This window comes from Salmo salar, chromosome ssa11 (assembly GCF_905237065.1).
Source record: "Salmo salar chromosome ssa11, Ssal_v3.1, whole genome shotgun sequence".
In the NCBI taxonomy this organism is placed as follows: domain Eukaryota; kingdom Metazoa; phylum Chordata; class Actinopteri; order Salmoniformes; family Salmonidae; genus Salmo; species Salmo salar.
Genome location: NC_059452.1, coordinates 2,902,836 through 2,928,273, shown reverse-complemented (window position 1 = coordinate 2,928,273; position 25,438 = coordinate 2,902,836). Strand labels below are relative to the sequence as shown.

The window sequence follows — 25,438 nt, the reverse complement described above, 5'->3', positions numbered from 1 at the left end:
GGAGGCCGAGCAGGGATGCAACCAGTCAGGATGCTCTCGATGGTGCAGCTGTAGAACCTTTTGAGGATCTGAGGACCCATGCCAAATCTTTTCAGTCTCGTGAGGGGGAATAGGTTTTGTCGTGCCCTCTTCACAACTGTCTTGGTGTGTTTGGACCATGTTAGTTTGTTGGTGATGTGGACACCAAGGAACTCGAAGCTCTCAACCTGCTCCACAGCAGCCCCGTCCTCGGTCCTCATTTTCCTGTAGTCCACAATCATCTCCTTTGTCTTGATCACGTTGAGAGGTTGTTGTCCTGGCACCACACGGCCTGGTCTCTGACCTTCTCCCTATAGGCTGTCTCATTGTTGTGTGTGATCAGGCCTACCACTGTTGTGTCATCGGCAAACTTAATGATGGTGTTGGAGTCATGCCTGGCCATGCAGTCATGAGTGAACAGGGAGTACAGGAGGGGACTGAGCACGCACCCCTGAGAGGCGCCTGTGTTGTGGATCAGCGTGGCGGCTGTGTTGTTACCTACCCTTACCACCTGGGGTCGGCCATTCAGGAAGTCCAGGATCCAGTTGCAGAGGGAGGTGTTTGTCCCAGGGTCCATAGATTAGTGATGAGCTTTGAGAGCACTATGGTGTTGAACGCTGAGCTGTAGTCAATGAATAGCAATCTCACATAGGTGTTCCTTTCGTCCAGGTGGGAAAGGGCAGTGTGGAGTGCAATAGAGATTGCATCATCTGTGGATCTGTTGGGGCGGTATGCAAATTGGAGTGAGTCTAGGGTTTCTGGGATAATGATGTTGATGTGAGCCATGACCAGCCTTTCAAAGCACTTCATGGCTACAGACGTGAGTGCTACGGGTCGTTGTCATTTAGGCAGGTTACCTTAGTGTTCTTGGGCACAGGGACTATGGTGGTCTGCTTAACCTCTCTAGGGTCGGCGGGACGAAATCGTCCCACCTACGTAACAGCCAGTGGAATCCTGTGGCGCGTTATTCAAATACCTTAGAAATGCTATTACTTCAATTTCTCAAACATATGACTATTTTACACCATTTTAAAGACAAGACTCTCGTTAATCTAACCACACTGTCCGATTTCAAAAAGGCTTTACAACGAAAGCAAAACATTAGATTATGTCAGCAGAGTACCCAGCCAGAAATAATCAGACACCCATTTTTCAAGCTAGCATATAATGTCACAAAAACCCAGAAGACAGCTAAATGCAGCACTAACCTTTGATGATCTTCATCAGATGACACACCTAGGACATTATGTTATACAATACATGCATGTTTTGTTCAATCAAGTTCATATTTATATCAAAAAACAGCTTTTTACATTAGCATGTGACGTTCAGAACTAGCATACTTCCGGTGAATTTACTAAACATTTACTAAATTACTCACGATAAACTTTCACAAAAAGCATAAATTATTTTAAGAATTATAGATACAGAACTCCTCTATGCACTCGATATGTCCGATTTTAAAATAGCTTTTCGGTGAAAGCACATTTTGCAATATTCTCAGTAGATAGCCCGGCATCACAGGGCTAGCTATTTAGACACCCAGCAAGTTTAGTACTCACCAAAGTCAGATTTACTATAAGAAAAATGTTATTACCTTTGGTGTTCTTCGTCAGAATGCACTCCCAGGACTTCTACTTCAATAACAAATGTTGGTTTGGTCCCAAATAATCCATAGTTATATCCAAATAGCGGCGTTTTGTTCGTGCGTTCAAGACACTATCCGAAAGGGTAAATAAGGGTTACCGGCACGACGCATTTCGTGACAAAAAAATTCTAAATATTCCATTACCGTACTTCGAAGCATGTCAACCGCTGTTTAAAATCTATTTTTATGCCATTTTTCTCGTAAAAAAAGCAATAATATTCCGACCGGGAATCTGTGTTTAGGTTCAGAGACGAACAAAAATAAAAACATGGGGTCGACTCATGCACGCGCCTCAGCCCATTGTCCTCTGATAGAGCACTTGCCAAAAGCGCTAATGTGTTTCAGCCTGGGGCTGGAATTACATCATTCAGCTTTTTCCCGCCTTCTGAGAGCCTATGGGAGCCGTAGGAAGTGTCACGTTACAGCAAAGATCCTCAGTCTTCAATAAACAAACAGAGTCAAGAAGCTGAAGGAATGGTCAGACAGGCCACTTCCTGCATGGAATCTTCTCAGGTTTTTGCCTGCCATATGAGTTCTGTTATACTCACAGACACCATTCAAACAGTTTTAGAAACTTTAGGGTGTTTTCTATCCAAAGCCAATAATTATATGCATATTCTAGTTACTGGGCAGGAGTAGTAACCAGATTAAATCGGGTACGTTTTTTATCCGGCTGTGCAAATACTGCCCCCTATCCCCAACAGGTTAAAACATGTTGGTATTACAGACTCGGACAGGGAGAGGTTGAAAATGTCAGTGAAGACACTTGCCAGTTGGTCAGCACATTCTCGCAGTACACGCCCTGGTAATCCGTCTGGCCCTGCAGCCTTGTGAATGTTGACGTGGTTAAAGGTCTTACTCACATCGGCTGCGGAGAGCGTGATCGCACAGTCTTCCAGAACAGCTGGTGCTCTCATGCATGTTTCAGTGTTATTTTCCTCAACGTGAGCATAGAAGTAGTTTAGGTCGTTTGGTAGGCTCGTGTCATTTCAGTTGAAACGTACACTACTAAGGTCAGCGCTACCGGAGATATCAATGTCTCTTCCTGTGTTTTGATTCAGACAATCCCGCAGAGGAAACGTGAAGGCTAGGTTGTTTCCATTCCATTGATTCTAATTGGAAGGGCAGTCGCTTCTACCTGAAAGCTCCATATTACAGTTTAATGGGTGTTCAACAGGAGGATTCAAGTGAAATGGCTAATTTGGCCCACACCTTGGTTTTAGCTAAGTTGTGTTTTCAAATGGGATTTTGAAAGGCACTGACTATAAGAGGTAGGGCTTTTACTGACATGCTGTAGGAGGTTTTTGGCACTTTTGAAACAGGAAGCTAATCAATATCAATGAAAAGTATTTGCAAATCAAGTTGAGGAATTTCAAGTTCCTGCTGTACACTGATGGGGGCATTACCATATTTGGGTGTCATGTAGGAAAATCTTACAGGTCAATACAATATGGCTCAACCGTTGAGTTTTCAAAATGTGCACGGAAAATGTAATGCTTTTTTGTTGTGCACTTCCCTTTATATCTTATCAATAAACCCTAAATTGTCCATGGTGAATGTGTTGTTGTGTGTCCCTCATTTCATACTTTACTAATTCACTTTAAGTATGTGTAGCCCTAACAGTAATTCCAGAAAAAAAAGCTTAAATGAAAGCAAGCACACAACAGTAAAGTAACTTCATCCCTACTCTGAACTTGATGAGTTTTTAATACAACATACATTTACCTCATTTGGAGACAGAGATATACCGGAAGAACAGCTTTCCCATATCTTCTATATCCCTCTGGACAATGAAACCAGTCAGCCCAACAGTGAAAGCCCAGTGTACTGTAAGAGGTTTGGCTCCGACTTCCCTTTTCCTGTGTGCTGCTGCTCTCATTCCTCAGCCTGTCTAGTCCATCTGTCCCTGCCTCCCAGGAACCTGCCTCCCTGAGCTCTGCCCCTCTGTCAATCCTAACATTTGCTCCAGTCGCTGAAATAGGTGCTGAGCACACATTGGCTCCTTCCACAACTATGTTCGTTTTGGCACAAAATGGCTACCAGGCTGTAGGTTACTGTAGGTTATGGGTAAGGAAGGTGGGTTACCTTTCCGCCGGACGATGAACTCAAACTTAGCCGGCACCAGGGTGTCCAGGCTGATGTTGAGCAGGTCCAGACCAGCCTCCTTCAGTTTAGGCAGCAGCCTCGCCAGGTTCATACCGTTGGTGGTCACAGCGATGGTCTTCAGGCCCTCCAACTTCCTCAGCTCCGCTGGACAGACAGATGGACAAACAGAGAGATGATAAACTGACAGTGACAAAAGGCATACAATTCCTGGTTGAATTGAACTCTGTTGACTACAAAGTAAGTGGGTGTGACTGGCTAAGCATGCATATCACAAGATGGGGATCATTTGCAAGATCATCAACCACAAAGCCCCACTTCACACACCCACGGAGACTTCAGACACTCCAGTGTAAAGTTTCTAGGATCAGCTTCCCTTCCCCCAATTCTAACCATAAACAGGAGTGGGGAAATGCAAAACTGACCCCAGATTAGCATCTAGGAGCAACTTCACTCAACACTTCCTTAGATACCCTGGGATGACCTTTGACCTCAAAAGAAAAGTGCCCGTAGACATGTCTGCTGATGTCACGGTGCCAATCGGAAAGGTCACGCGTCTGATCAGCACATGACCACTGGTGAGCTGTGTCCACATGGACGCCATCCCTACCGGAACATCCAGTTTAGACACGTTCAATTTGCTTTTTCGCCATGACGTGGTTCGGCTTCTGTTGTGCAATTTCCCTTTAGGCCTTCCCCTTGATGACATCCTGCAGATGCACTGTCCCCCACAAACCTCATGGAAAATAAATGGATTCCAATGCCTACCGTTATGACATCTACTAAATAGCACCTCTAACAACTTGAACTCAAAACGACCAACCATAGACAAAATTCTAAATTGGGGAATTATTGTGTAAATCCTGTATCAATGAATGTGTATCTTGGATAATGATTCTGCCCAATGTGAACACCTCAACAGAGTTATGATTGGTCGGTAACAGCAATGGTAGGCTATCATATCACAAGATACAATACACAGTCATTGCATAGTTTATCCATTCCCCCCTCATGCTTCATTAAGTTTAAAGCATGCAGAGAGTGAGACAGTCATGAGCCTTGTCTATCCAAAACACTTACAAGTCTCTCTCGCCTGCAAGGGGAGTTGACTTATGAATCATATGACTTATGAATCATATATAACTGAAGATTATACAAAATCTTAGATCAGTCCACAGACCAATGTAACTACATTCACTTTAAGTCACAATCATAGCTATTGGTTCTTGCCATTTAGGAGGAAGTTATTCCTCCTTCTAGCAAAAAATTATACAGAAACTGATAAAACTGCAGGAGAAAAACAGAGGTTTATAATTTCACCTGGTTCTTTCCAACTTCCCAGTTGTCTTGAAAGCCCCATGACCATCAGATGCAGGTACCTACCATCAGTCCAGTAAAAAAAAAAGTGAATTATTTCCAAATGATTTCAATTTATGCTCAGCTGTGCCTTGCAAGTGGTACACCATCTGATCTATTTTGTAATCAAAGCGCTAGTTTTGAAATATAATATGGTCAGAAAAGAACAATATCGGCAGGCATGGCCTTCCAAAAGTACTCATCCCCTTTGCGTTTTTCCTATTTTGTTTCATTACAACCTGTAATATAAGTATATTTTTACTTGGATGTCATGTAATGGACATACAAAAAATATATAAAAAATTAAATAAAGGAAAAGTGGTGCGTACATATGTATTCACCCCTTTTACTATGAAGCCCCTAAATAAGATCTGGTGCAACCAATTACCTTCAGAAGTCACAATTAGTTAAATAAAGTCCACCTGTGTGCAATCTAAGTGTCAAATTATCTTATAATACACACACACACACACACACACACACACACACACACACACACACACACACACACACACACACACACACACACACACACACACACACACCTGTTCTGAAAGGCCCCAGAGTCTGCAACACCACTAAGCAAGGGGTACCACCAAGCAAGTGGCACCATGAAGACCAAGGAGCTCTCCAAACAGGTCAGGGACAAAGTTGTGGAGAAGTACATATCATGGTTAGGTTATAAAAAAATATCCAAAACTTTGAACATCCCACTGAGCACCATTAAATCCATTATTAAAAAACGAAAAGAATATGGCACCACAACAAACCTGCCAAGAGAGGGCCACCCACCAAAACTCACAGACCAGGCTTGGAGGGCATTAATCAGAGGCAACAAAAAGACCAAAGATAACCCTGAAGGAGCTGCAAAGCTCCACAGCGGAGATTGGAGTATCTGTCCATAGGACCACTTTAAGTCGTACACTCCACAGAGCTGGGCTATACGGAAGAGCGGCCAGAAAAAAAGCCATTGTTTAAAAGAAAAAAAATAAGCAAACACGTTTGGTGTTCGCCAAAAGGCATGTGGGAGACTCCCCAAATATATGGAAGAAGGTACTCTGGTCAGATGAGACTAAAATTGGAGCATTTTGTCCATCAAGGAAACGCCATGTCTGGCACAAACCCAACACCTCTCATCCCCCCGAGAACACTATCCCCACAGTGAAGCATGGTGGTGGCAGCATCATGCTGTGGGGATGTTTTCCCATTGGCAGGGACTGGGAAACTGGTTAGAATTGAAGGATGGCGCTAAATACAAGGACATTCTTGAGGGAAACCCGTTTCAGTCTTCCAGAGATTTGAGACTGGGACGGAGGTTCACCTTCCAGCAGGACAATGACCCTTAGCATACTGCTGAAGCGACACTTGAGTGGTTTAAGACTTTGTATATACATTGAAAGGTTCAGTATAATGAATTGAAATAAATATAGCATTAATTTAAACTTTAATTAAAAAATATTCTTTACTGACACTAAGAATTTTGTCATGTCCCCCAGGCGTTTCACTTCATTTTTTATTGGGAAATTAATATTAAAATGTGCACATAACTTTTGCCATTAATGCAAACATGTGTTCTTTTGTTGAGAAAATATTTTTATCAAAAAAATGCATGATTATTGATTAAAATAACACAATTTAGCTGTCCCTCAGTCTACACTCAACCCCGTCACGCCAAAAAAAAATTGGTCAGTCCACCCTTATGTGAAATCATTAACAGGAAGTGACATCATTCAACAATTTTCAACTGCATGGTACAGAAACAGGCAAGTAATCTCATTTCTGTATTTTTTGGGGGTTTTAAGTGAGGTGGGGATTGTCGAGCTGACCAACTCAACACTGTTACATGAAATAAAGATGTAAAACTAGTACTTATTAAAATTACACTTTAAACCCATGAAAATATACAATCTATTAACTTCATGCACACCATGTGGTCTCCTGTCCTTCACCACATGACCAGAGGGCAAAAAACAACCCAGTCCCACTTATTTACTTTATTTATGAATATTGCATCTAAACATATTAATTATTCAATATACACTGCTCAAAAAAATAAAGGGAACACTTAAACAACAAAGTAACTCCAAGTCAATCACACTTCTGTGAAATCAAACTGTCCACTTAGGAAGCAACACTGATTGACAATAAATTTCACATGCTGTTGTGCAAATGAAATAGACAACAGGTGGAAATTATAGGCAATTATCAAGACACCCCCAATAAAGGAGTGGTTCTGCAGGTGGGGACCACAGACCACTTCTCAGTTCCTATGCTTCCTGGCTGATGTTTTGGTCACTTTTGAATGCTGGCGGTGCCTTCACTCTAGTGGTAGCATGAGACGGAGTCTACAACCCACACAAGTGGCTCAGGTAGTGCAGCTCATCCAGAATGGCACATCAATGCGAGCTGTGGCAAGAAGGTTTGCTGTGTCTGTCAGCGTAGTGTCCAGAGCATGGAGGCGCTACCAGGAGACAGGCCAGTACATCAGGAGACGTAGGAGGGCAACAACCCAGCAGTAGGACCGCTACCTCCGGCTTTGTGCAAGGAGGAGCACTGCCAGAGCCCTGCAAAATGACCTCCAGCAGGCCACAAATGAGCATGTGTCTGCTCAAACGGTCAGAAACAGACTCCATGAGGGTGGGAGGAGGGCCCGACGTCCACAGGTGGGGGTTGTGCTTACAGCCCAACACCGTGCAGGACGTTTGACATTTGCCAGAGAACACCAAGATTGGAAAATTCGCCACTGGCGCCCTGTGCTCTTGACAGATGAAAGCAGGTTCACACTGAGCACGTGACAGAGTCTGGAGATGCCGTGGAGAACGTTCTGCTGCCTGCAACATCCTCCAGCATGACCGGTTTGGCGGTGGGTCAGTCATGGTGTGGGGTGGCATTTCTTTGGGGGGGCCGCACAGCCCTCCATGTGCTCGCCAGAGGTAGCCTGACTGCCATTAGGTACCGAGATGAGATCCTCAGACCCCTTGTGAGACCATATGCTGGTGCGGTTGGCACTGGGTTCCTCCTAATGCAAGACAATGTTAGACCTCATGTGGCTGGAGTGTGTCAGCAGTTCCTGCAAGAGGAAGGCATTGATGCTATGGACTGGCCCGCCCATTCCCCAGACCTGAATCCAATTGAGCACATCTGGGACATCATGTCTCGCTCCATCCACCAACGCCACGTTGCACCACAGACTGTCCAGGAGTTGGCGGATGCTTTAGTCCAGGTCTGGGAGGAGATCCCTCAGGAGACCATCCGCCACCTCATTAGGAGCATGCCCAGGCGTTGTAGGGAGGTCATACAGCCACATGGAGGCCACACACACTACTGAGCCTCATTTTGACTCGTTTTAACCTGTTATGGATAGTGGGCAGTATTTTCACGGCCAGATAAAAAAACGTACCCGATTTAATCTGTTTATTACACCTGCCCAGAAACTAGAATATGCATATAATTGTTTGATTTGGATAGAAAACACCCTAAAGTTTCTAAAACTGTTTGAATGGTGTCTGTGAGTATAACAGAAATCATATGGCAGGCCAAAACCTGAGAAGATTCCAAACAGGAAGTGCCCTCTGACCATTTCTTGGCCTTCTTTAGCCTCTTTATTGAAAACAGAGGATCTCTGCTGTAACGTGACACTTTCTAAGGCTCCCATAGGCTCTCAGAAGGCGCCAGAACGTTGAATGATGACTCTGCAGTCCATGGCTGAAAAACAGTAGCGCATTTGGATAGTGGTCGATCTGAGAACAATGAGACTGGCGCATGAAAAGTCCATTTTACATTTTCAGTCTTTGAACGAAAACAACGACTCCCGGTCGGAATATTATCGCTCTTTTACGAGAAAAATAGCATGAAAATTGATTTTAAACAGCGTTTGACATGCTTCGAAGTACGGTAATGGAATATTTTGAATTTCTTTGTCACGAAACGTGCCGGGCGCGTCACCCTTCGGATAGTGTCTTGAACGCACGAACAAAACGCCGCTATTTGGATACAACTATGGATTATTTGGAACCAAACCAACATTTGTTGTTGAAGTAGAATTCCTGGGAGTGCATTCAGACGAAGAACAGCAAAGGTAATCCAATTTTTCTTATAGTAAATCTGAGTTTGGTGAGTACCAAACTTGGTGGGTGTCAAAATAGCTAGCCTGTGATGGCCGGGCTATCTACTCAGAATATTGCAAAATGTGCTTTCACCGAAAAGCTATTTTAAAATCGGACACCGCGATTGCATAAAGGAGTTCTGTATCTATAATTCTTAAAATGATTGTTATGTTTTTTGTGAACGTTTATCGTGAGTAATTTAGTAAATTCACCGGAAGTGTTCGGTGGGAATGCTAGTTCTGAACGTCACATGCTAATGTAAAAAGCTGTTTTTTGATATAAATATGAACTTGATTGAACAAAACATGCATGTATTGTATAACATAATGTCCTAGGAGTGTCATCTGATGAAGATCATCAAAGGTTAGTGCTGCATTTAGCTGTGGTTTTGGTTTTTGTGACATTATATGCTAGCTTTAAAAATGGGTGTCTGATTATTTCTGGCTGGGTACTCTCCTGACATAATCTAATGTTTTGCTTTCATTGTAAAGCCTTTTTGAAAATCAGACAGTGTGGTTAGATAAAGGAGAGTCTTGTCTTTAAAATGGTGTAAAATAGTCATATGTTCGGATTTTCGAGGAATTTGTAATTCGCGCCACGCCCTATCATTGGATATTGGAGCGGTGTTCCGCTAGCGGAACATCTGGATGTAAGAGGTTATTAAGGACATTACATCAAAGTTGGATGAGCCTGTAGTGTGGTTTTCCACTTCAATTTTGAGTGTGACTCCAAATCCAGACCTCCATGGGTTGATAAATTGGATTTCCATTGATTATTTTTGTGTGATTTTGTTGTCAGCACATTCAACTATGTAAAGAAAAAAGTATTTAATAAGATTATTTCTTTCATTCAGATCTAGGATGTGTTGTTTAAGTGTTCCCTTTATTTTCTTGAGCAGTATATTATACATTATATATTGTTTATATTCACTTATGAAACATGATGTAATGTGTTCCGTGTGAACAAAAAATATATTTTAAGGCAGGTACCCTAATGGTAGGAGAGTTGGGCAAGGCTCTTAACTTCAGGTTATATCCAGCCAATTTAAGAGATGTACATTAGTTCAAATGGTACCCAGTCACAACTTTCAATTAAAGCGTAACACCCAAGAGACTTAACATTACATTAAAAACCGTAGAGGGCCAATCAGTTCTTTAGTCAAAGTTTAAGTCGCTCTAGATCCTAAATTACTCAAGGATTATAGTGTATATATTCTAAGAATCTTTGATCTAACGTTATCCATTGAAACATCTAGGGAATGATGGCACCCACAGCAGAAAGACAAAGGCATTGTCGAGCACATCAAAATGCTGACCCAGAAAATAGGGAACAATACCTTGAGAGTGTCAGAGATGGAAAAGAAAAATGTTGAGGCAGGGAAAAAGATCAGTGATTTCAGAGAGAGAGAGACCAGCGTCAGAAGCATAAATAGTGGAGAACAGCATACAAAAATAACAAGGAAAGGAAAGAAGCGAGTGCGATGGAGATTATGCCAAGCCCGATAAAAGCAGTGCCCTCCACCAAGAGAATACACCAGGTCGTCACCCATGCTCCTGGTGAGCTGATGTCTCATGATGTCAGCTGCCTTTGTTCAACAAAGAAGGACCTAAACTGTACAGGCTTTAACACACAGCACTTCAGTTTCAGGCAGAAGGTCCTGGCTGCTCCAGAACAGAACAATTAAGAAAATCCACAGCCTGTGGACGAAATCCAGGTCTTCTTGGGCAGTGGTGTGTAGTGGAATATGATGACCTTTATCCATGCGTCATCCTCGGCAGAGATGAAATGAGTGTACAAGTGAAATGTATGTATCGTGTAGGACCAAACAGATTTTTCTGGCCTTCAAGACAACAAAGTCCTTGAGATGACTCCACCAGCAACCTCCACGTGGCGGGATATGTGTGGGCCAGACTCTCAGGAAGAAAACCATGAATTAATTAATGAATATGGTGCTCCTGAGAAGGAGGATAGTCATGCTGACACTAGCGCTGTAGTTACAGCTGTTCTAGCATTCTAAATGCCCTTGGAAAAATGTCCTACAGTTTGATGAGACGTTGAACTTTTCTGATGAAACCTGTTGAATGTTATTAATTAACCTAATGTCTGATGTGTTTTAATATTTACTGCAGTTTGGTTAATAAAAACCAGATTACTCTAAATATATCTAATGTCCTTTTTAAATGGTTGCATACAATGACATTTCAGGGTTTAATACAGCACAATTCTGAGATTGTACATACATTTTATATTTACAATAATTGAATTGTTTGGGGGGGACATGAGCATTAGGTAAATGTTGATTTTATAACAAGTATCTTTTATAATCATATTCAGACAACTTCCATATTGTTTGTGACGGGTTGGATATAAATGGTGTCCATATCAGACAAAAATGTACAATAATAAAAAGGGCTTTAATGCCAGAGGTGAGAAAATATGTTTTCTTAGGTTTAATATCTACTTAATGTTGAGGAGTGTTCAGAAAATGCATTATTCTAGTAAAAAATAATAATAATAATTTACAAAATATTACCGCACCCAAGAATTTTTATTTAGATAGAATCTTGATTAACCACATGACAATGATTTTCAGATACGAAGACATTATAATAAATTAAATGAAAATGTTCTACAAAAATGTGTATATGAAAACCTTAACTGGCATGCAGATCAGTAGAAATGGTAAGATAAATTGGCATTCCACATAAGGTTGCCAACTCCTCCTTGTGGCAGAATCTGCGAAAGCCAGCTGGAGCAGTAGGAGGATGGTTGGGTCAGGTTTTTGTTTTCTGCTGGTTATCATGATCTCTGGCTCCCTCGAGTCAATTGTGTCTTCTTTCATCAAACAGTGCGCTTAAAGCATAAAAAAAACTCAATGCATATAGTTGATTTTATTAAAAACACTTGTGGTCTATATATGTAAAAACAAAGGTTTTAAAAACAGACAACCTTCGGTCGACAAAGATTTTTTTTTTTGTCAGGGACAGCCCTAGACAACATCGCAAGGCTTGAAAATCCTTATTTAACCTGTCTCCTCTACACTGATTGAAGTAGATTTAACAAGTGACATCAATAAGTGATCATAGCTTTCACCTGGTCAATATACAGTTTGTTTACAACTGAACATGGCGGTGTACACCATTTAATTGACTCCAGGATAAACTATTACAGTTTCTGAAACTATTTCCCGCTATTTCCGCGCTATAGCCCAGCGCTAACACACTTGATAATGAGCTGATTAGGTTTGTTAGAGCTGGGCTGGAACAATAATGTGCACACCCATTGGGTCCCCATGGGAATAAACTTTTAATAAATTTGATCAAAACTAGCATATTAAAATCAGGCACATTAGCGAATCTGCTTTCTACCCAAATAAAAGGGGGCATTCGTTTTAGCACGCCAGACACACCGAAAGGGCAGTTATCACATTTGAGACCTAATCAACACAACCCACGCCCCACTCACTGATGATGTCCAGGACGTCTGGTCGGATGAGGGGTTCTCCCCCAGTGAGGCGGATCTTCTCCACACCCTCTCGTACAAACAACTGGGCCACGGTCAGCACCTCGGAAGTAGACAGGAGCTGAGAGCGAGGGGTGAGCTTTACCCCCTCTTCTGGCATACAGTACTGACCTGCAGGGGGAGAGATTCAAGGGAGACATTTATTGGCACCTAAATAAATGGCAAGAACAAACCTCATCGCTAGTATCCCCCACTAAAGCAGCACCAATGTACAAGCTAGCTTGGTAATGCTGTTATACAACTACCTCAAAAGGTTCTCGTGCAGAAGAGATACAAAGCTCGACAATAACGAAAAGAACAAGCAACATCAACAGGAGTCAAATAAGAGGGTTTTTAATGAGATTTCATTGGTTAACATCACTAATGGGGATGGTCCTTTAGACAGAAATAATTCCTCATCATTTATCCTTCATATCTAATTGGAAATTGCAAACCATTTTCCCAGTGCCAAGGAAAATGTCTACTGCCACTACCTCACAGTGCAACCAATGTTGAACGGCAAAAGTATTCCTACACCTTAGCCCCTAGACTAGGCACTTGCTTCGATCTGAAAGGATCAGTAATAAGAGGAATCAAATAAAATGCACAAGAGCTGAGCTATATACTGGGAGTACCATTACCAGATCAAATGTACAGAGGTATTTGAGGTAGATATGCACATGAAGGCATGGTAACGTGACTAGGCATCAGGACAGACAATGATAAGAGTAGAATAAAGAACAGAATAGCAAATTAGTAAGTGTGTGTTGTGTATGCGAATGTGTGTGGGAGTGTCAATGTAGTGTGTGAGTGTGTATATGGGAAAGGGAAAAGGGGACACCTATTTGGTTGGTCTGTATCTCTCTGTGTCTGTGTCTGTGGTGAGTATGCGTAGGGTCAGTGCAGATAGTTTGGTTACCATTACTTTACTATTTAGCAGTCTTAAAGCTTAGGGGTAGAAGCCGTCTCAGAGCCTGTTGGAAACACCATGCTCAGTGTTTCAGCTGAATAGGCACAATCAGGACACAATGTGATTCAGACAGCTGTTGATAGGAACAAACGCTCCCGAACTCATGGAACCATGGGAGGTGGTTAACAGCTGTGAAAATGGACCATATGCTGTGAGGATCCTACAGGGGGGGTGGGGGGGGAATCAATGGCCCCCTTAGAAGCCATAACAATAAGGACAAAAGTAGCCGTCCTACCATTACAGCTAACATAATCTCTGTTTCAGATCTGGAAGAGATGTTGATAAATCAATACAACACAGATTTCAAGGAGAAAAATGTAAACGTCAGTGGAAGACAAAAGGTTTACTAACAAGATTCTGTCAAGTTACAGGAGAGCCATTACAGCCTGAAGTTACCTTTCAGGAAGGATGCCATCACCTTGACTGACAACTGTCATGTTACTGAACAACATGACAGTTATCAAATTGATAACAAATGTATGTATGTGTGATTGCCACTAATCATCTGTGAAGTGTGTGTAACCCCCTCTACAGGCTGAAGGGGAACACAGTTAAAAAGCCTACAGGCTCCAAGGCCCATTGGGTGTGACTGGAATGTCAGCCAGTCTTTTGACCATGCTTAAACATACCAGACCACGCTAATTGTTTCTTTAATTTGAATTGAAGGAATTTGTTTTGTTCGATTTTCTTTACATTTTTGTAACCTGAAGAACAAATAAATTGTTTTCAACTTGAATCAAACTCTGGACATTGGATTTGTATGCATCAAGACTTACATTTCACGACCCTCCATTGTGGCTAAAGGATTATGATGGAAATTGTATTGGGACAATTATATTGGACAATTTAGCCACTACAGTGACAGCGATGAATCACACCATTAGGGAATAATTTCAGTTAAAGTGTTTCATAATTGTAAAAAAATAAAATAAAATGATTGTATAGCCTTTAAGCAGTCTTCATCATGGTGCTTACAGCGAAGGTTACATTTCTCCGTCAGGGAAATGCGCAGGTAGCTGTGCCGTCGGCCAAAGTTGTCTGTCAGGAAGGCAGAGAAGGGTAGAACTTCCTCATTCAACCTTTGCCTCTGGCCCACTGGTACAGCCAGCTCCTGGACATACACAACAAAGGACAAAATAAACAGTGAGCAACCCTCTTGGGAGGGTTAATTACTCAACCCAGCATTTTCCGTGCTTCATGTCCAAATCTTAAAGTAGACTTATTTCATTGAGCTTGACAATCAATTTTAGACACTATAGGATGATTTGGACTTTTTTTTTTTTTACGCATAAAATGCTAATATCGGGTATATTGGCATGAATTGTATTTGGCCCACAAATGATAAAAATAGCTTTTTTTTATCAACTGGGCAACTCAATTAAGAACAAATTCTTATTTACAGTAGCTAGTTTTCAATCCAATTGGCGACAGATTCATGTGAATATTCAAAAATATGCATAAAGAAATGATGCACTCTCACCAGTGGTGCGTTTCCACCAAAGTGGCTTGTTTCGGATAAAATCAGTACGTGATGACAGTGCACACAAAATGTATTTTTTCGTCAAGTTTTAACTACCAAGTTCAACTCCACTCTTTTTGTGACAAAACTGTTGCGTAAAATAGCAAATGTGCCAACTCTGTGCTTAGCACGTGCTCTCTAGCCAAAAGCTTACAGAGACAGTGCAGGTGGGCTAGTGAGCCTACATCAGGGATCAACTAGATTCAGCAGATGGTCAGGAACATTACAAATAATTTGTAGACTAAATTGACCGCAAGAAGCCCTTAGCAGACATAATATTTGACTAAAACAATAATTTCAAACCTTGCGTGCATTTATATATTTAATACACACAGTACTAGTCATAAGTTTGGACACGCCTACTCATTCAATAGTTTTTATTTAATTGTACTATTTTCTACATTGTAGAATAATTGGTCAAATAGTGCTTACACAGCCTGTCAGGTGTGTTGGGTCATTGTCCTGTTTAAAAACAAATGATAGTCCCACTAAGAGAAAACCAGATTGGATGGCATATCGCTGCATAATGCTGTGGTAGCAATGATGGGCTTTTCCTATTTAAATAAAAGGTTATATTTTCTAAAACATTTTTTAAAAATGTTTAAGTGTGCCTCGAATTCCAAATATTCATAGACAGTGTCACCAGCAAAGCACCCCCACACCTCCTCCATGCTTCACAGTGGGAACTACACATGTGGAGAATATTATTCACCTACTCTGCGTCTCACAAAGACAGCGGTCGGAACCCAAAATCTCAAATTTGGACTCAGACCAAAGCACAGATTTCCACCGGTCTAATATCCATTGCACGTGTTTCTTGGCCCAAGCAAGTTTCTAATTCCTTTTGGTGTCCTTTAGTAGTGGTTTCTTTGCAGCTATTCGACCATAAATCAGTTTCTGAACAGTTGATGTTGAGATGTGTCTGTTACTTGAAATCTGTGAAGCATTTATTTGGGCAGCAATTTGAGGCTAGTAACACTAATGAACTTATCCTCTGCAGCAGAGGTAACTCTGGGTCTTCCTTTCCTTTGGCGGTCCTCATAACAGCCAGTTTCATCATAGAGCTTGATGGTTTTTGCGACTGCACTTGAAGAAACGTTCAAAGTTCTTGAAATTTTCCGGATTGACTGACCTTTGTGTCTTAAAGTAATGACGGACTGTCGTTTTTCTTTGCTTATTTGAACTGTTCTTGCCATAATATGGACTTGGTCTTTTACCAAGTAGGACTATCTTCCGTATACCACCCCTACCTTGTCACAACACAACCGATTGGCTCAATGATATTTAGAAGGAGAGAAATGACAAATTAACTTAACATGGCACACCTGTTAATTGAAACGCATTCCAGGTGGCTACCTCATGAAGCTGGTTGAGAGAATGCCAAGAGTGCAAAGCTGTTGTCAAGGCAAAAGGTGGCTACCTTGAAGAATCTCAAATATATTTTGATTTGTTGAACACTTTTTTTGGTTACTACATGATTCCATAGTTTTGATGTCTTCACTATTATTCCACAATGTAGAAAATAGTACAAATAAAGAAAGCACCTGGAATGAGTAGGTGTCCAAACTTTTGACTGGTACTGTGTGCGTGTATGTACAGTTGAAGTCGGAAGTTTACATACACTTAGGTTGGAGTCATTAAAACTCGTTTTTCAACCACTCAGCAAATTTCTTGTTAACAAACTATAGTTCTGGCAAGTCGGTGAGGACATCTACTTTGTGCATGACAGAAGTCATTTTTTCAACAATTGTTTACAGACAGATTATTTCACTTTCATTCACTGTATCACAATTCCAGTGGGTCAGAAGTTTACATGCACTAAGTTGACTGTGCCTTTAAAAAGCTTGGAAAATTCCAGAAAATTATGCCATTGCTTTAGAAGCTTCCAACAGGCTAATTTACATCATTTGAGTCAATTGGAGGGGTACCTGTGGATGTATTTCAAGGCCTACCTTCAAACTCAGTGCCTCTTTACTTGACATCACGGGAAAATCAAAAGAAATCAGCCAAGACCTCAGAAAAAAATGGTAAACCTCCACAAGGCTCGTTCATCCTTGGGAGCAATTTCCAAATGCCTGAAGGTACCACGTTCATCTGTACAATCAATAGTACGCAAGTATAAACATCATGGGACCACACAGCCGTCATACCACTCAGGAAGGAGACGCGTTCTGCCTCCTAGAGATGAATGTACTTTGGTGTGAAAATTGCAAATCAATCCCAGAACAGCAGCAAAGGCTCTTGTGAAGATGCTGGAGGAAACATGTACAAAAGTATCTATATCCACAGTAAAACGAGTCCTATACCGACATAACCTGAAAGACTGCTCAACAAGGAAGAAGCCACAGCTACAAAACCAGCCATAAAAAAAGCCAGACTACGGTTTGCAACTGTACATGGGGACAAAGATAGTACTTTTTGGAGACATGTCCTCTGGTCTGATGAAACAAAAATAGAACTGTTTGGTCATAATAACCATCGTTATGGTTGGAGGAAAAAGGGGGAGGCTTTCAAGCCGAAGAACACCATCCCAAACGTGAAGCACGGTGGTGGCAGCATCATGTTGTAGGGGTGCTTTGCTGCAGGAGGGACTGGTGCACTTCACAAAATAGATGGCATCATGAGGTAGGAAAATTATGTGGATATATAAAAGCAACATATCAAGACATCAGTCAGGAAGTTAAAACTGGGTCGCAAATGAGTCTTCCAAGTGGATAATGACCCCAAGCATACTTCCAAGGTTGTGGCAAAATGGCTTAAGGACAACAAAGTTAAAGTATTGGAGTGGCCGTCACAATGCCCTGACCTCAATCCCATAGAAAATTTGTGGGCAGAACTGAAAAAGCGTGTTCGAGCAAAGAGGCCTACAAACCTGACTCAGTTACACCAAACCTTGTCAGGAGGAATGGGCCAAAATTCTCAACTTATTGTGGGAAGCTTGTGGAAGGCTACCTGAAACATTTGACCCAAGTTAAACAATTTAAATGCAATGCTACCAAATACTAATTAAGTGTATGTAAACTTCTGACCCACTGGGAATGTCATGAAAAAAATAAATGCTGAAATAAAACATTCACTCTGTTATTATTCTGACATTTCACATTCTTAACCTGTTAGAGCTAGAGGGCAGTATTTGCACGGCCGGATAAAAAAACGTACCCGATTTAAACTGGTTACTACTCCTGCCCAGAAACGAGAATATGCATATAATTAGTAGATTTGGATAGAAAACACTAAAGTTTTTAAAATGGTTTGAATGGTGTCTGTGAGTATAACAGAACTCAAATGGCAGGCCAAAACCTGAGAAGATTCCATACAGGAAGTGCCCTGTCTGACAATTTGTTGTCCTTCTGTTGCATCTCTATCAAAAATACAGCATCTGTGCTGTAACGTGACACTTTCTAAGGCTCCCATTGGCTCTCTAAAGCCACCAGAAAGTGGAATGGGGTGTCTGCTGTCTCTGGGCGAAGAACAGCAGGAGAATTTGTGAGTGGTCAGCCTGGGGACAGTGACACTGGAGATGCGCGGTCACGAGAATTCTCAATTTTTTTCTTTCAGCCTTTGAATGAATACAACGTTGCCTGGTTGGAATATTATGGCTATTTTACGAGAAAAAAAGCATAAAAATGTATTTTAAACAGCGTTTGACATGCTTCTAATTACGGTAATGGAATATTTGGAATTTTCTTGTCACAAAATGCACTCGCGCGTTACCCTTCGGATAGTGACCTGAACGCACGAAAAAAACGGAGCTATTTGAATATAACTATGGATTATTTGGAACCAAAACAACATTTGTTGTTGAAGTAGAAGTCCTGGGAGTGCATTCTAACGAAGAACAGCAAAGGTAATCCAATTTTTCTAATAGTAATTCTGAGTTTAGTGAGTCCCAAACTTGGTGGGTGTCAAAATAGCTAACCGTGATGGCCGAGCTATGTACTCAGAATATTGCAAAATGTGCTTTCCCCGAAAAGCTATTTTAAAATCTGACACCGCGATTGCATAAAGGAGTTCTGTATCTATAATTCTTAAAATAATTGTTATGTATTTTGTCAACGTTTATCATGAGTAATTTAGTCAATTCACCGGAAGATTTCGGTGGGTATGCTAGTTCTGAACATCACATGCTAATGTAAAAAGCTGTTTTTTGATATAAATATGAACTTGATTGAACAAAACATGCATGCATTGTATAACAATGTCCTAGGAGTGTCATCTGATGAAGATCATCAAAGGTTAGTGCTGCATTTAGCTGTGGTTTTGGTTTTTGTGACAGATATGCTTGCTTTGAAAATGGCTGTGTGATTATTTTTGGCAGGGTACTCTCCTGACAATCTAATGTTTTGCTTTCACTGTAAAGCATTTTTGAAATCGTACAATGTGGTTAGATTAACAAGAGTCTTGTCTTTAAAATGGTGTAAAATAGTCATATGTTTGAGAAATTGAAGTTATAGCATTTGAGGTATTTGTATTTCGCGCCACGCGATTCCACTGGCTGTTAAATAGAGTGGGACGCTCACGTCCCACCTAGCCCAGAGAAGTTAACCTGGCAGGTCAAATTATTTACAATGACAACCTAGCAAGTGGCAAGTTGATGGTAGTGTATTTGTCATAGGGGAAAAATAAGCATAGGTGTAGAGGTGTGTATGGAATAACAAGGTTCAAGGCAATCTGGTAGACTTAGGTAAAACATCAAGGCCTATGTTTTTATGTGGAAGTAAAACAGCAAATGTGCAGGAGTGCATAGCAATAACACCAAAATCTGACTACGGGTTTCAGGTATAGCATCTCTGGTGATTGTCTATGTTCTCGAGATGTGTCTCAATGAAAACCTAGATTGCATAACTGTAAAGTAAACTATCGCAACGCATATCGAATACTAGTCTAGAAATAGGCTATTCTTCTACAAAATATTGATGGGTCATTCCATGTAATTTCAGCATGCCATGAAACCCACCATCTCAGATGTTCTGAAATTGTTTCTGTAGTTAAAAACAGAGAAGGTAAGCATTCCGGACCACTTCCCTTTTTCCACATTTTGTTACGTTACAACCTTAAATCTAAAAATGATTAAATAAATTTAAAAAAACTCTCAAATAAATAACAAAATCCACAATCTACACACAAAACCCCATAATGACAAAGCGAAAACAGCTTTAGAAATGTTTGCTAATGTATTAAAAATAAAAATAAACTGAAATACTTTATTTATATAAGTATTCAGACCTTGTTATGAGACTCAAAATTGACCTCGGGTATATCCCGTTTCCATTGATTATTCTTGAGATATTTCTACAACTGGAGTCCACTTGTGGTAAGTTCAATTGATTGGACATGATTTGGACAGGCACACACCCATCTATAAAGGTCCCACAGTTGGCAGTGCATGTCAGAGCAAAAACCAAGCCATGAGGTCGAAGGAATTTTCCGTAGAGCTCCAAGACAGTATTGCGTCGAGGCACATATCTGGGGAAGGGTACAAAAAAATGTCTGCAGCATTTAAGATCCCGAAGAACAGTTGCCTCCATCATTGTTAAATGGATTTAGTTTGGAACCACCAAGACTCTTCCTAGAGCTGGCCGCCTGGCTAAACTTAGCAATCGGGGGAGAGGGGCCTTGGTCAGGGAGGTGACCTTGAATCCAATGGTCACTCACAGAGCTCCAGAGTTTCTGTGGAGATGGGAGAACCTTCCAGAAGGACAACCATCAGGCCTTTATGGTAGAGTGGCCAGATGGAAGCCACTCCTTAGTAAAAAGGTACATGACAGCCCGTTGGAGTTTGCCAAAAGGCACCTAAATGACTCTAAGACCATGAGAAACAAGATTCTAAGGTCTGCTGGAACCAAGATTGAACTATTTGGCCTGAATGCCAAGCGTCAGGTCTGGAGGAATCCTGGCACCATCCCTACGGTGAAGCATGGTAGAGGCAGCATCATCCTGTGAGGATGTTTCTCAGCGTTTGGGGACACTAGTCAGGATCGAGGCAAAGATGAACGGACCAAAGTACATTGAGATCCTTAATGGTTCACCTACCAACAGGGCAATGACCCTAAGCACACAGCCAAGACAACGCAGGAGTGGCTTCAGGGACAAGTCTCTGAATGTCCTTGCGTGGCCCAGCCAGAGCCCGGACTTGAACCCAATCGAACATCTCTAGACAGACCTGACAATAGCTGTGCATAGACCCCCCCCTCCCTCCACATCCAACCTGACAGAGCTTGAGAGGATCTGCAGAGAAGAATGGGAGAAACTCCCTAAATACAGCTGTGCCAGGCCTGTAGCATCATGCCCAAGAAGACTTGAGGCTGTAATCGGTCCCAAAGGTGCTTCAACAAAGTACTGAGTAAAAGGTCTTTAGACTTATGTAAATGTCATATTTCCGTTTTCATAGATTAGCAAACATTTCTAAAAACCTTTTTTTGCTTTGTCATTATCGGGTATTGTGTATAGATTGATCAAATGGGAAAAACAATTTAATAGATTAACAAAATTTGAATAAAACTAAGGGGTCTGAATACTTTCCAAATCAAATGTTATGTCACATTCGCCAAATACAACAAGTGTAGACCCTACCGTAAAATGCTTACTTACAAGCCCTTAACCAACAATACAGTAAAAAAAAATAGAGATTTTTTTTGAAGTTACAAAATAAAACAAAAATGAGGCTATATACAGGGGGTACCGAATCAATGTGCGGGTTGTACCATAATTTAACTAGGCAAGTCAGTTAAAAACAAATTCTTATTTACAATCACAGCCTACCAGGGAACAGTGGCCTTGTTCAGGCGCAGAACGACCGATTTTTACTTTGTCAGCTCGGGGATTCGATCCAGCAACCTTTCGGTTACGGGCCCAACACTAACCACTAGGCTACCTGTCACCCCAAGTTGGTTGAGGTAATTTATTAATGTAGGTAGAGGTAAAGTGACTATGCACAGATAATAAACAGTGATTAGCAGCAGTGTAAAAACAAAGGGGGGAGTTGGGTCAATGCAAATACGAATGCACTGCAGATATCTTTCAATTGGCAATATTTATTTTTGTCTTCAACTAATGCAGCGTTTCCCAAACTCGGTCCCCGGGACCCCAAGGGATGCACATTTAGTTTTTTCCCCTAACACCACACAGCTGATTCAAATGATCAAAGCTTGATGATTATTTGAATCAGCTGTGTAGTGCTAGGGGAAAAAACCAAAACATGCACCGAGTTTGGGAAACTGTTCTAAAGAGGAAAATAATATAATTACATTACTGAGTTAGGGTAACTGTTACTGATTACAATTTTGGACAGGTAACTAGTAGCCTAACTTTAACGGATTACATTTAGAAAGTAACCTACCAAACACTGCTTAGAACGTGTCTGGAACTCGTTTTTATGTCAAAGAGCACTGTGGCAGCCTCCACCAGGCAGCTATGGTTACATTCAAGTAAACCGAATTGCTTCAGCGGAAGGGCTAACGTCGGGCCGCCTGGAGGTCGCCCCTTCCCCAGATAGCATATGAACTGGTCATAAACCATGGCATTTTTTTTTATTACAGGAAATAAGCTTTAAAAATGCAAAAATCTCTCAGCCTCATTGCAAAATGTGTAGAATTGGTTGAGACTATCTATAAAACTGCCATTAATTTTTTTTAATCCTATGGTAAAATGTGTTGAACTCTAGGAAGTTTGCTGTTGCCACCCCCCAAAAAATGTACAGAAAGAAATACGAAACTACGGTAACGTTACGCCACAGCGTTTATACATATTTATAGCTAGCCTTTCTTACCTGTGTCGTCCCAATTTTTGCTGCAGGGACAGCTGCACTTGAGTTTGCAAGAGATACGAGTTCAAGTTCATTTTCCTCTTGTGTAGCGCTGGAATACCACCGCCGCAACTTCGGTGTTGAGCTTGGTGCAAATAGTTTCATGTGCTGCGTTGACAGGGCCTTGACATCGTAATGTTTGCCTAGTATACGGTGGCAGCACTTGCTACCATGAAAAGCCATGTTATAAATGTAAATTAACTGTTGGAATATCTGTTTATCGTCCTAGAAGTGCCAAACAAAAACGGTTAATAATATCGAAGCCTCACATAACGTCTACGGAGTTACTGTAACCACATTCAAGGGGGAGTGGGCAGCTTCAGCCAATCGTCTAAATCGTCTACCCTCTGGGTAGTGTAGTTCTTCTTCTTCTATGGTATAATGGCGTTCGCACACTTGGATGTGCATTCCGCCAGCTACTGTGCGGGTGGATAATAAGGATTCCAAAAAGGAAATAATATTGGTAAAAAAAAATGTTTTTTAATCATATAAACTACCAAAAAATGTATGAACTAAACAAAATTAACCTGCTTTTCTACAAAAAAAGAGAAAAGATTTTAATCAGGTCCCTACATAGGCTCAGAAGAGTCCTGTGAGGTTGGGCATTTCCTAGCGAAATCTGCTGTACTGCCCTGATCCTTGACACCTCGACCTCTTTCACCCTAACAGGGCACTCAAGGAAGTCCGGAGTTTGATCCCCACCACAGCTGCAACATTTTCCATTGACATATTCTTCAACACCATACTTCTCCAGTCTGCAAATATTTGATTGTCACACACAGGGCCGGCCCTCCCATTAGGCAAGATTAGGCCCCTGCTAATTAGGCAAGATTAGGCCCCTGATTAGGCCCCCACTTGAATTTGGGGCGGCATTTTGACAATTGGCTGCCGCCCTATTAGAAATAAATACATAAAACGTATTCAGATTATATCAAGCCGTTCTATGACAACGCTTAACTCGGTGAACAGATTTTTATCTCACTTAGGGCAGCAGAACATCCAGGTCCAGCCCTGGTCACACACACTTCAAACATCTTCAGTAACAAGCAACAATTCCATGGACGCTGCCATTTTGGAACCGTCATCCATCTCCGTCCATGTGAATCTTTTCGCAACCTCCTCAGGTAGTGTAGTTTTACCATAGACATGCATTTTAATACATTAGAACATCTTTGGTTTTACCTTTGGATTTCTAATTCCAGTGACATTGGCATTAATGGGCTGCTAGAAGAACATAGAAGTGATTACAAGTAGCGTGAAGTCTAATTAAAAGCAATTGTGTAATTACTGGGTAGCCTACATTGAAATGATCTGAGGAACCATCCTTCAAAAACAGTTTATATTCAGTACCAGTCAAAAGTTTTGACACGTCTACTCATTCAAGGGTTTTTCTTTATTTTTACTATTTTCCCCAAAAAATAGTGGGTGACTTTCTTACCTTTTTTTCTTCCCAATTTCATAGTATCCAATTAGTAGTTACAATCTTGTCTCATCGCTGCAACTCCCGTATGGTCGAGAGCCATGCGTCCTCCTAAACACTACCCAACCAAGCCAATCCTCACTGCTTCTTGACACAATGCCTACTTACCCGGAAGACAGCCGCACCAATGTATCAGAGGAAACACCAAGCACCTGGCAACCTTGTCAGCGTGCACTGCGTCTGGGCCAGCCACAGGAGTCACTAGTGCGTGATGGGACAAGGACACCCCTGCCGGCCAAACCCTCCCCTAACCCGGACGACGCTGGGCCAATTGTGCGCCGCCCCATGGGTCTCCTGGTCACAGTCGGCTGCGACAGAGCCTGGACTCAAACCCAGAATCTCTGGTGGCACAGCTAGCACTGCGATGCAGTGCCTAAGACCACCGCGCCACTCAGAAGGCCTACTATTTTCTACATTGTAGAATAACAGTGAAGACATCAAAACTATGAAATAACACATATGGAATCATGTAGTAAATATATTTATATTTGAGATTCTTCAAAGTAGCCACACTTGCCTTGATGATAGCTTTGCACACTCTTGGTGTTCTCTCAACCAGCTTCATGAGGTAGTCACCTTCAATGCTTGAAGGAGTTCCCACACATGTGACTCACCACCTGGATTCGGTTTCATGTAGCAACATTTGAATTTCTGTTTGTAGAGACTCAGAGTGACAAAATGGTATTTCATACACTGCATTTGAGGAAACAATGGGAAAGTAATTCTGGTTTGAAAGTTGATCAACTTGTAAACTCACTTTTGAGAAAACCGTCTTTCAATATTTTGGTACTACTATTGGACATCCCTTCTTTGTCTACAGCATTCAGCATTGTTCACACCCTCTTAAACGTTAGCCCCACCCATCTCTTTAAGGGCTGATCCGTGTGTTCTGTACTAACTTGCCAGCTACTTCCAGACATCTATGAGACAGAG

General features: G+C 41.5%; 1 protein-coding gene across 1 annotated transcript in view; it reads right to left on the bottom strand.

Annotated features, from left to right (window-relative positions):
- Window positions 1-23,349, bottom strand: part of LOC100196496 (molybdenum cofactor biosynthesis protein 1) — a 65,682-nt gene extending 42,333 nt beyond the window's left edge. The window contains exons 1-4 of the mRNA XM_014126168.2: window positions 22,990-23,349; window positions 14,678-14,813; window positions 12,697-12,864; window positions 3,752-3,916 (exon numbers count right to left, since the gene is read on the bottom strand). Coding sequence (XP_013981643.2) covers window positions 3,752-3,916; window positions 12,697-12,864; window positions 14,678-14,813; window positions 22,990-23,208 — 688 coding nt within the window. The 5' untranslated portion in view covers window positions 23,209-23,349. The remainder of the gene's footprint in view (window positions 1-3,751; window positions 3,917-12,696; window positions 12,865-14,677; window positions 14,814-22,989) is intronic.
- Between the last annotated feature and the right edge of the window lie 2,089 nt (window positions 23,350-25,438).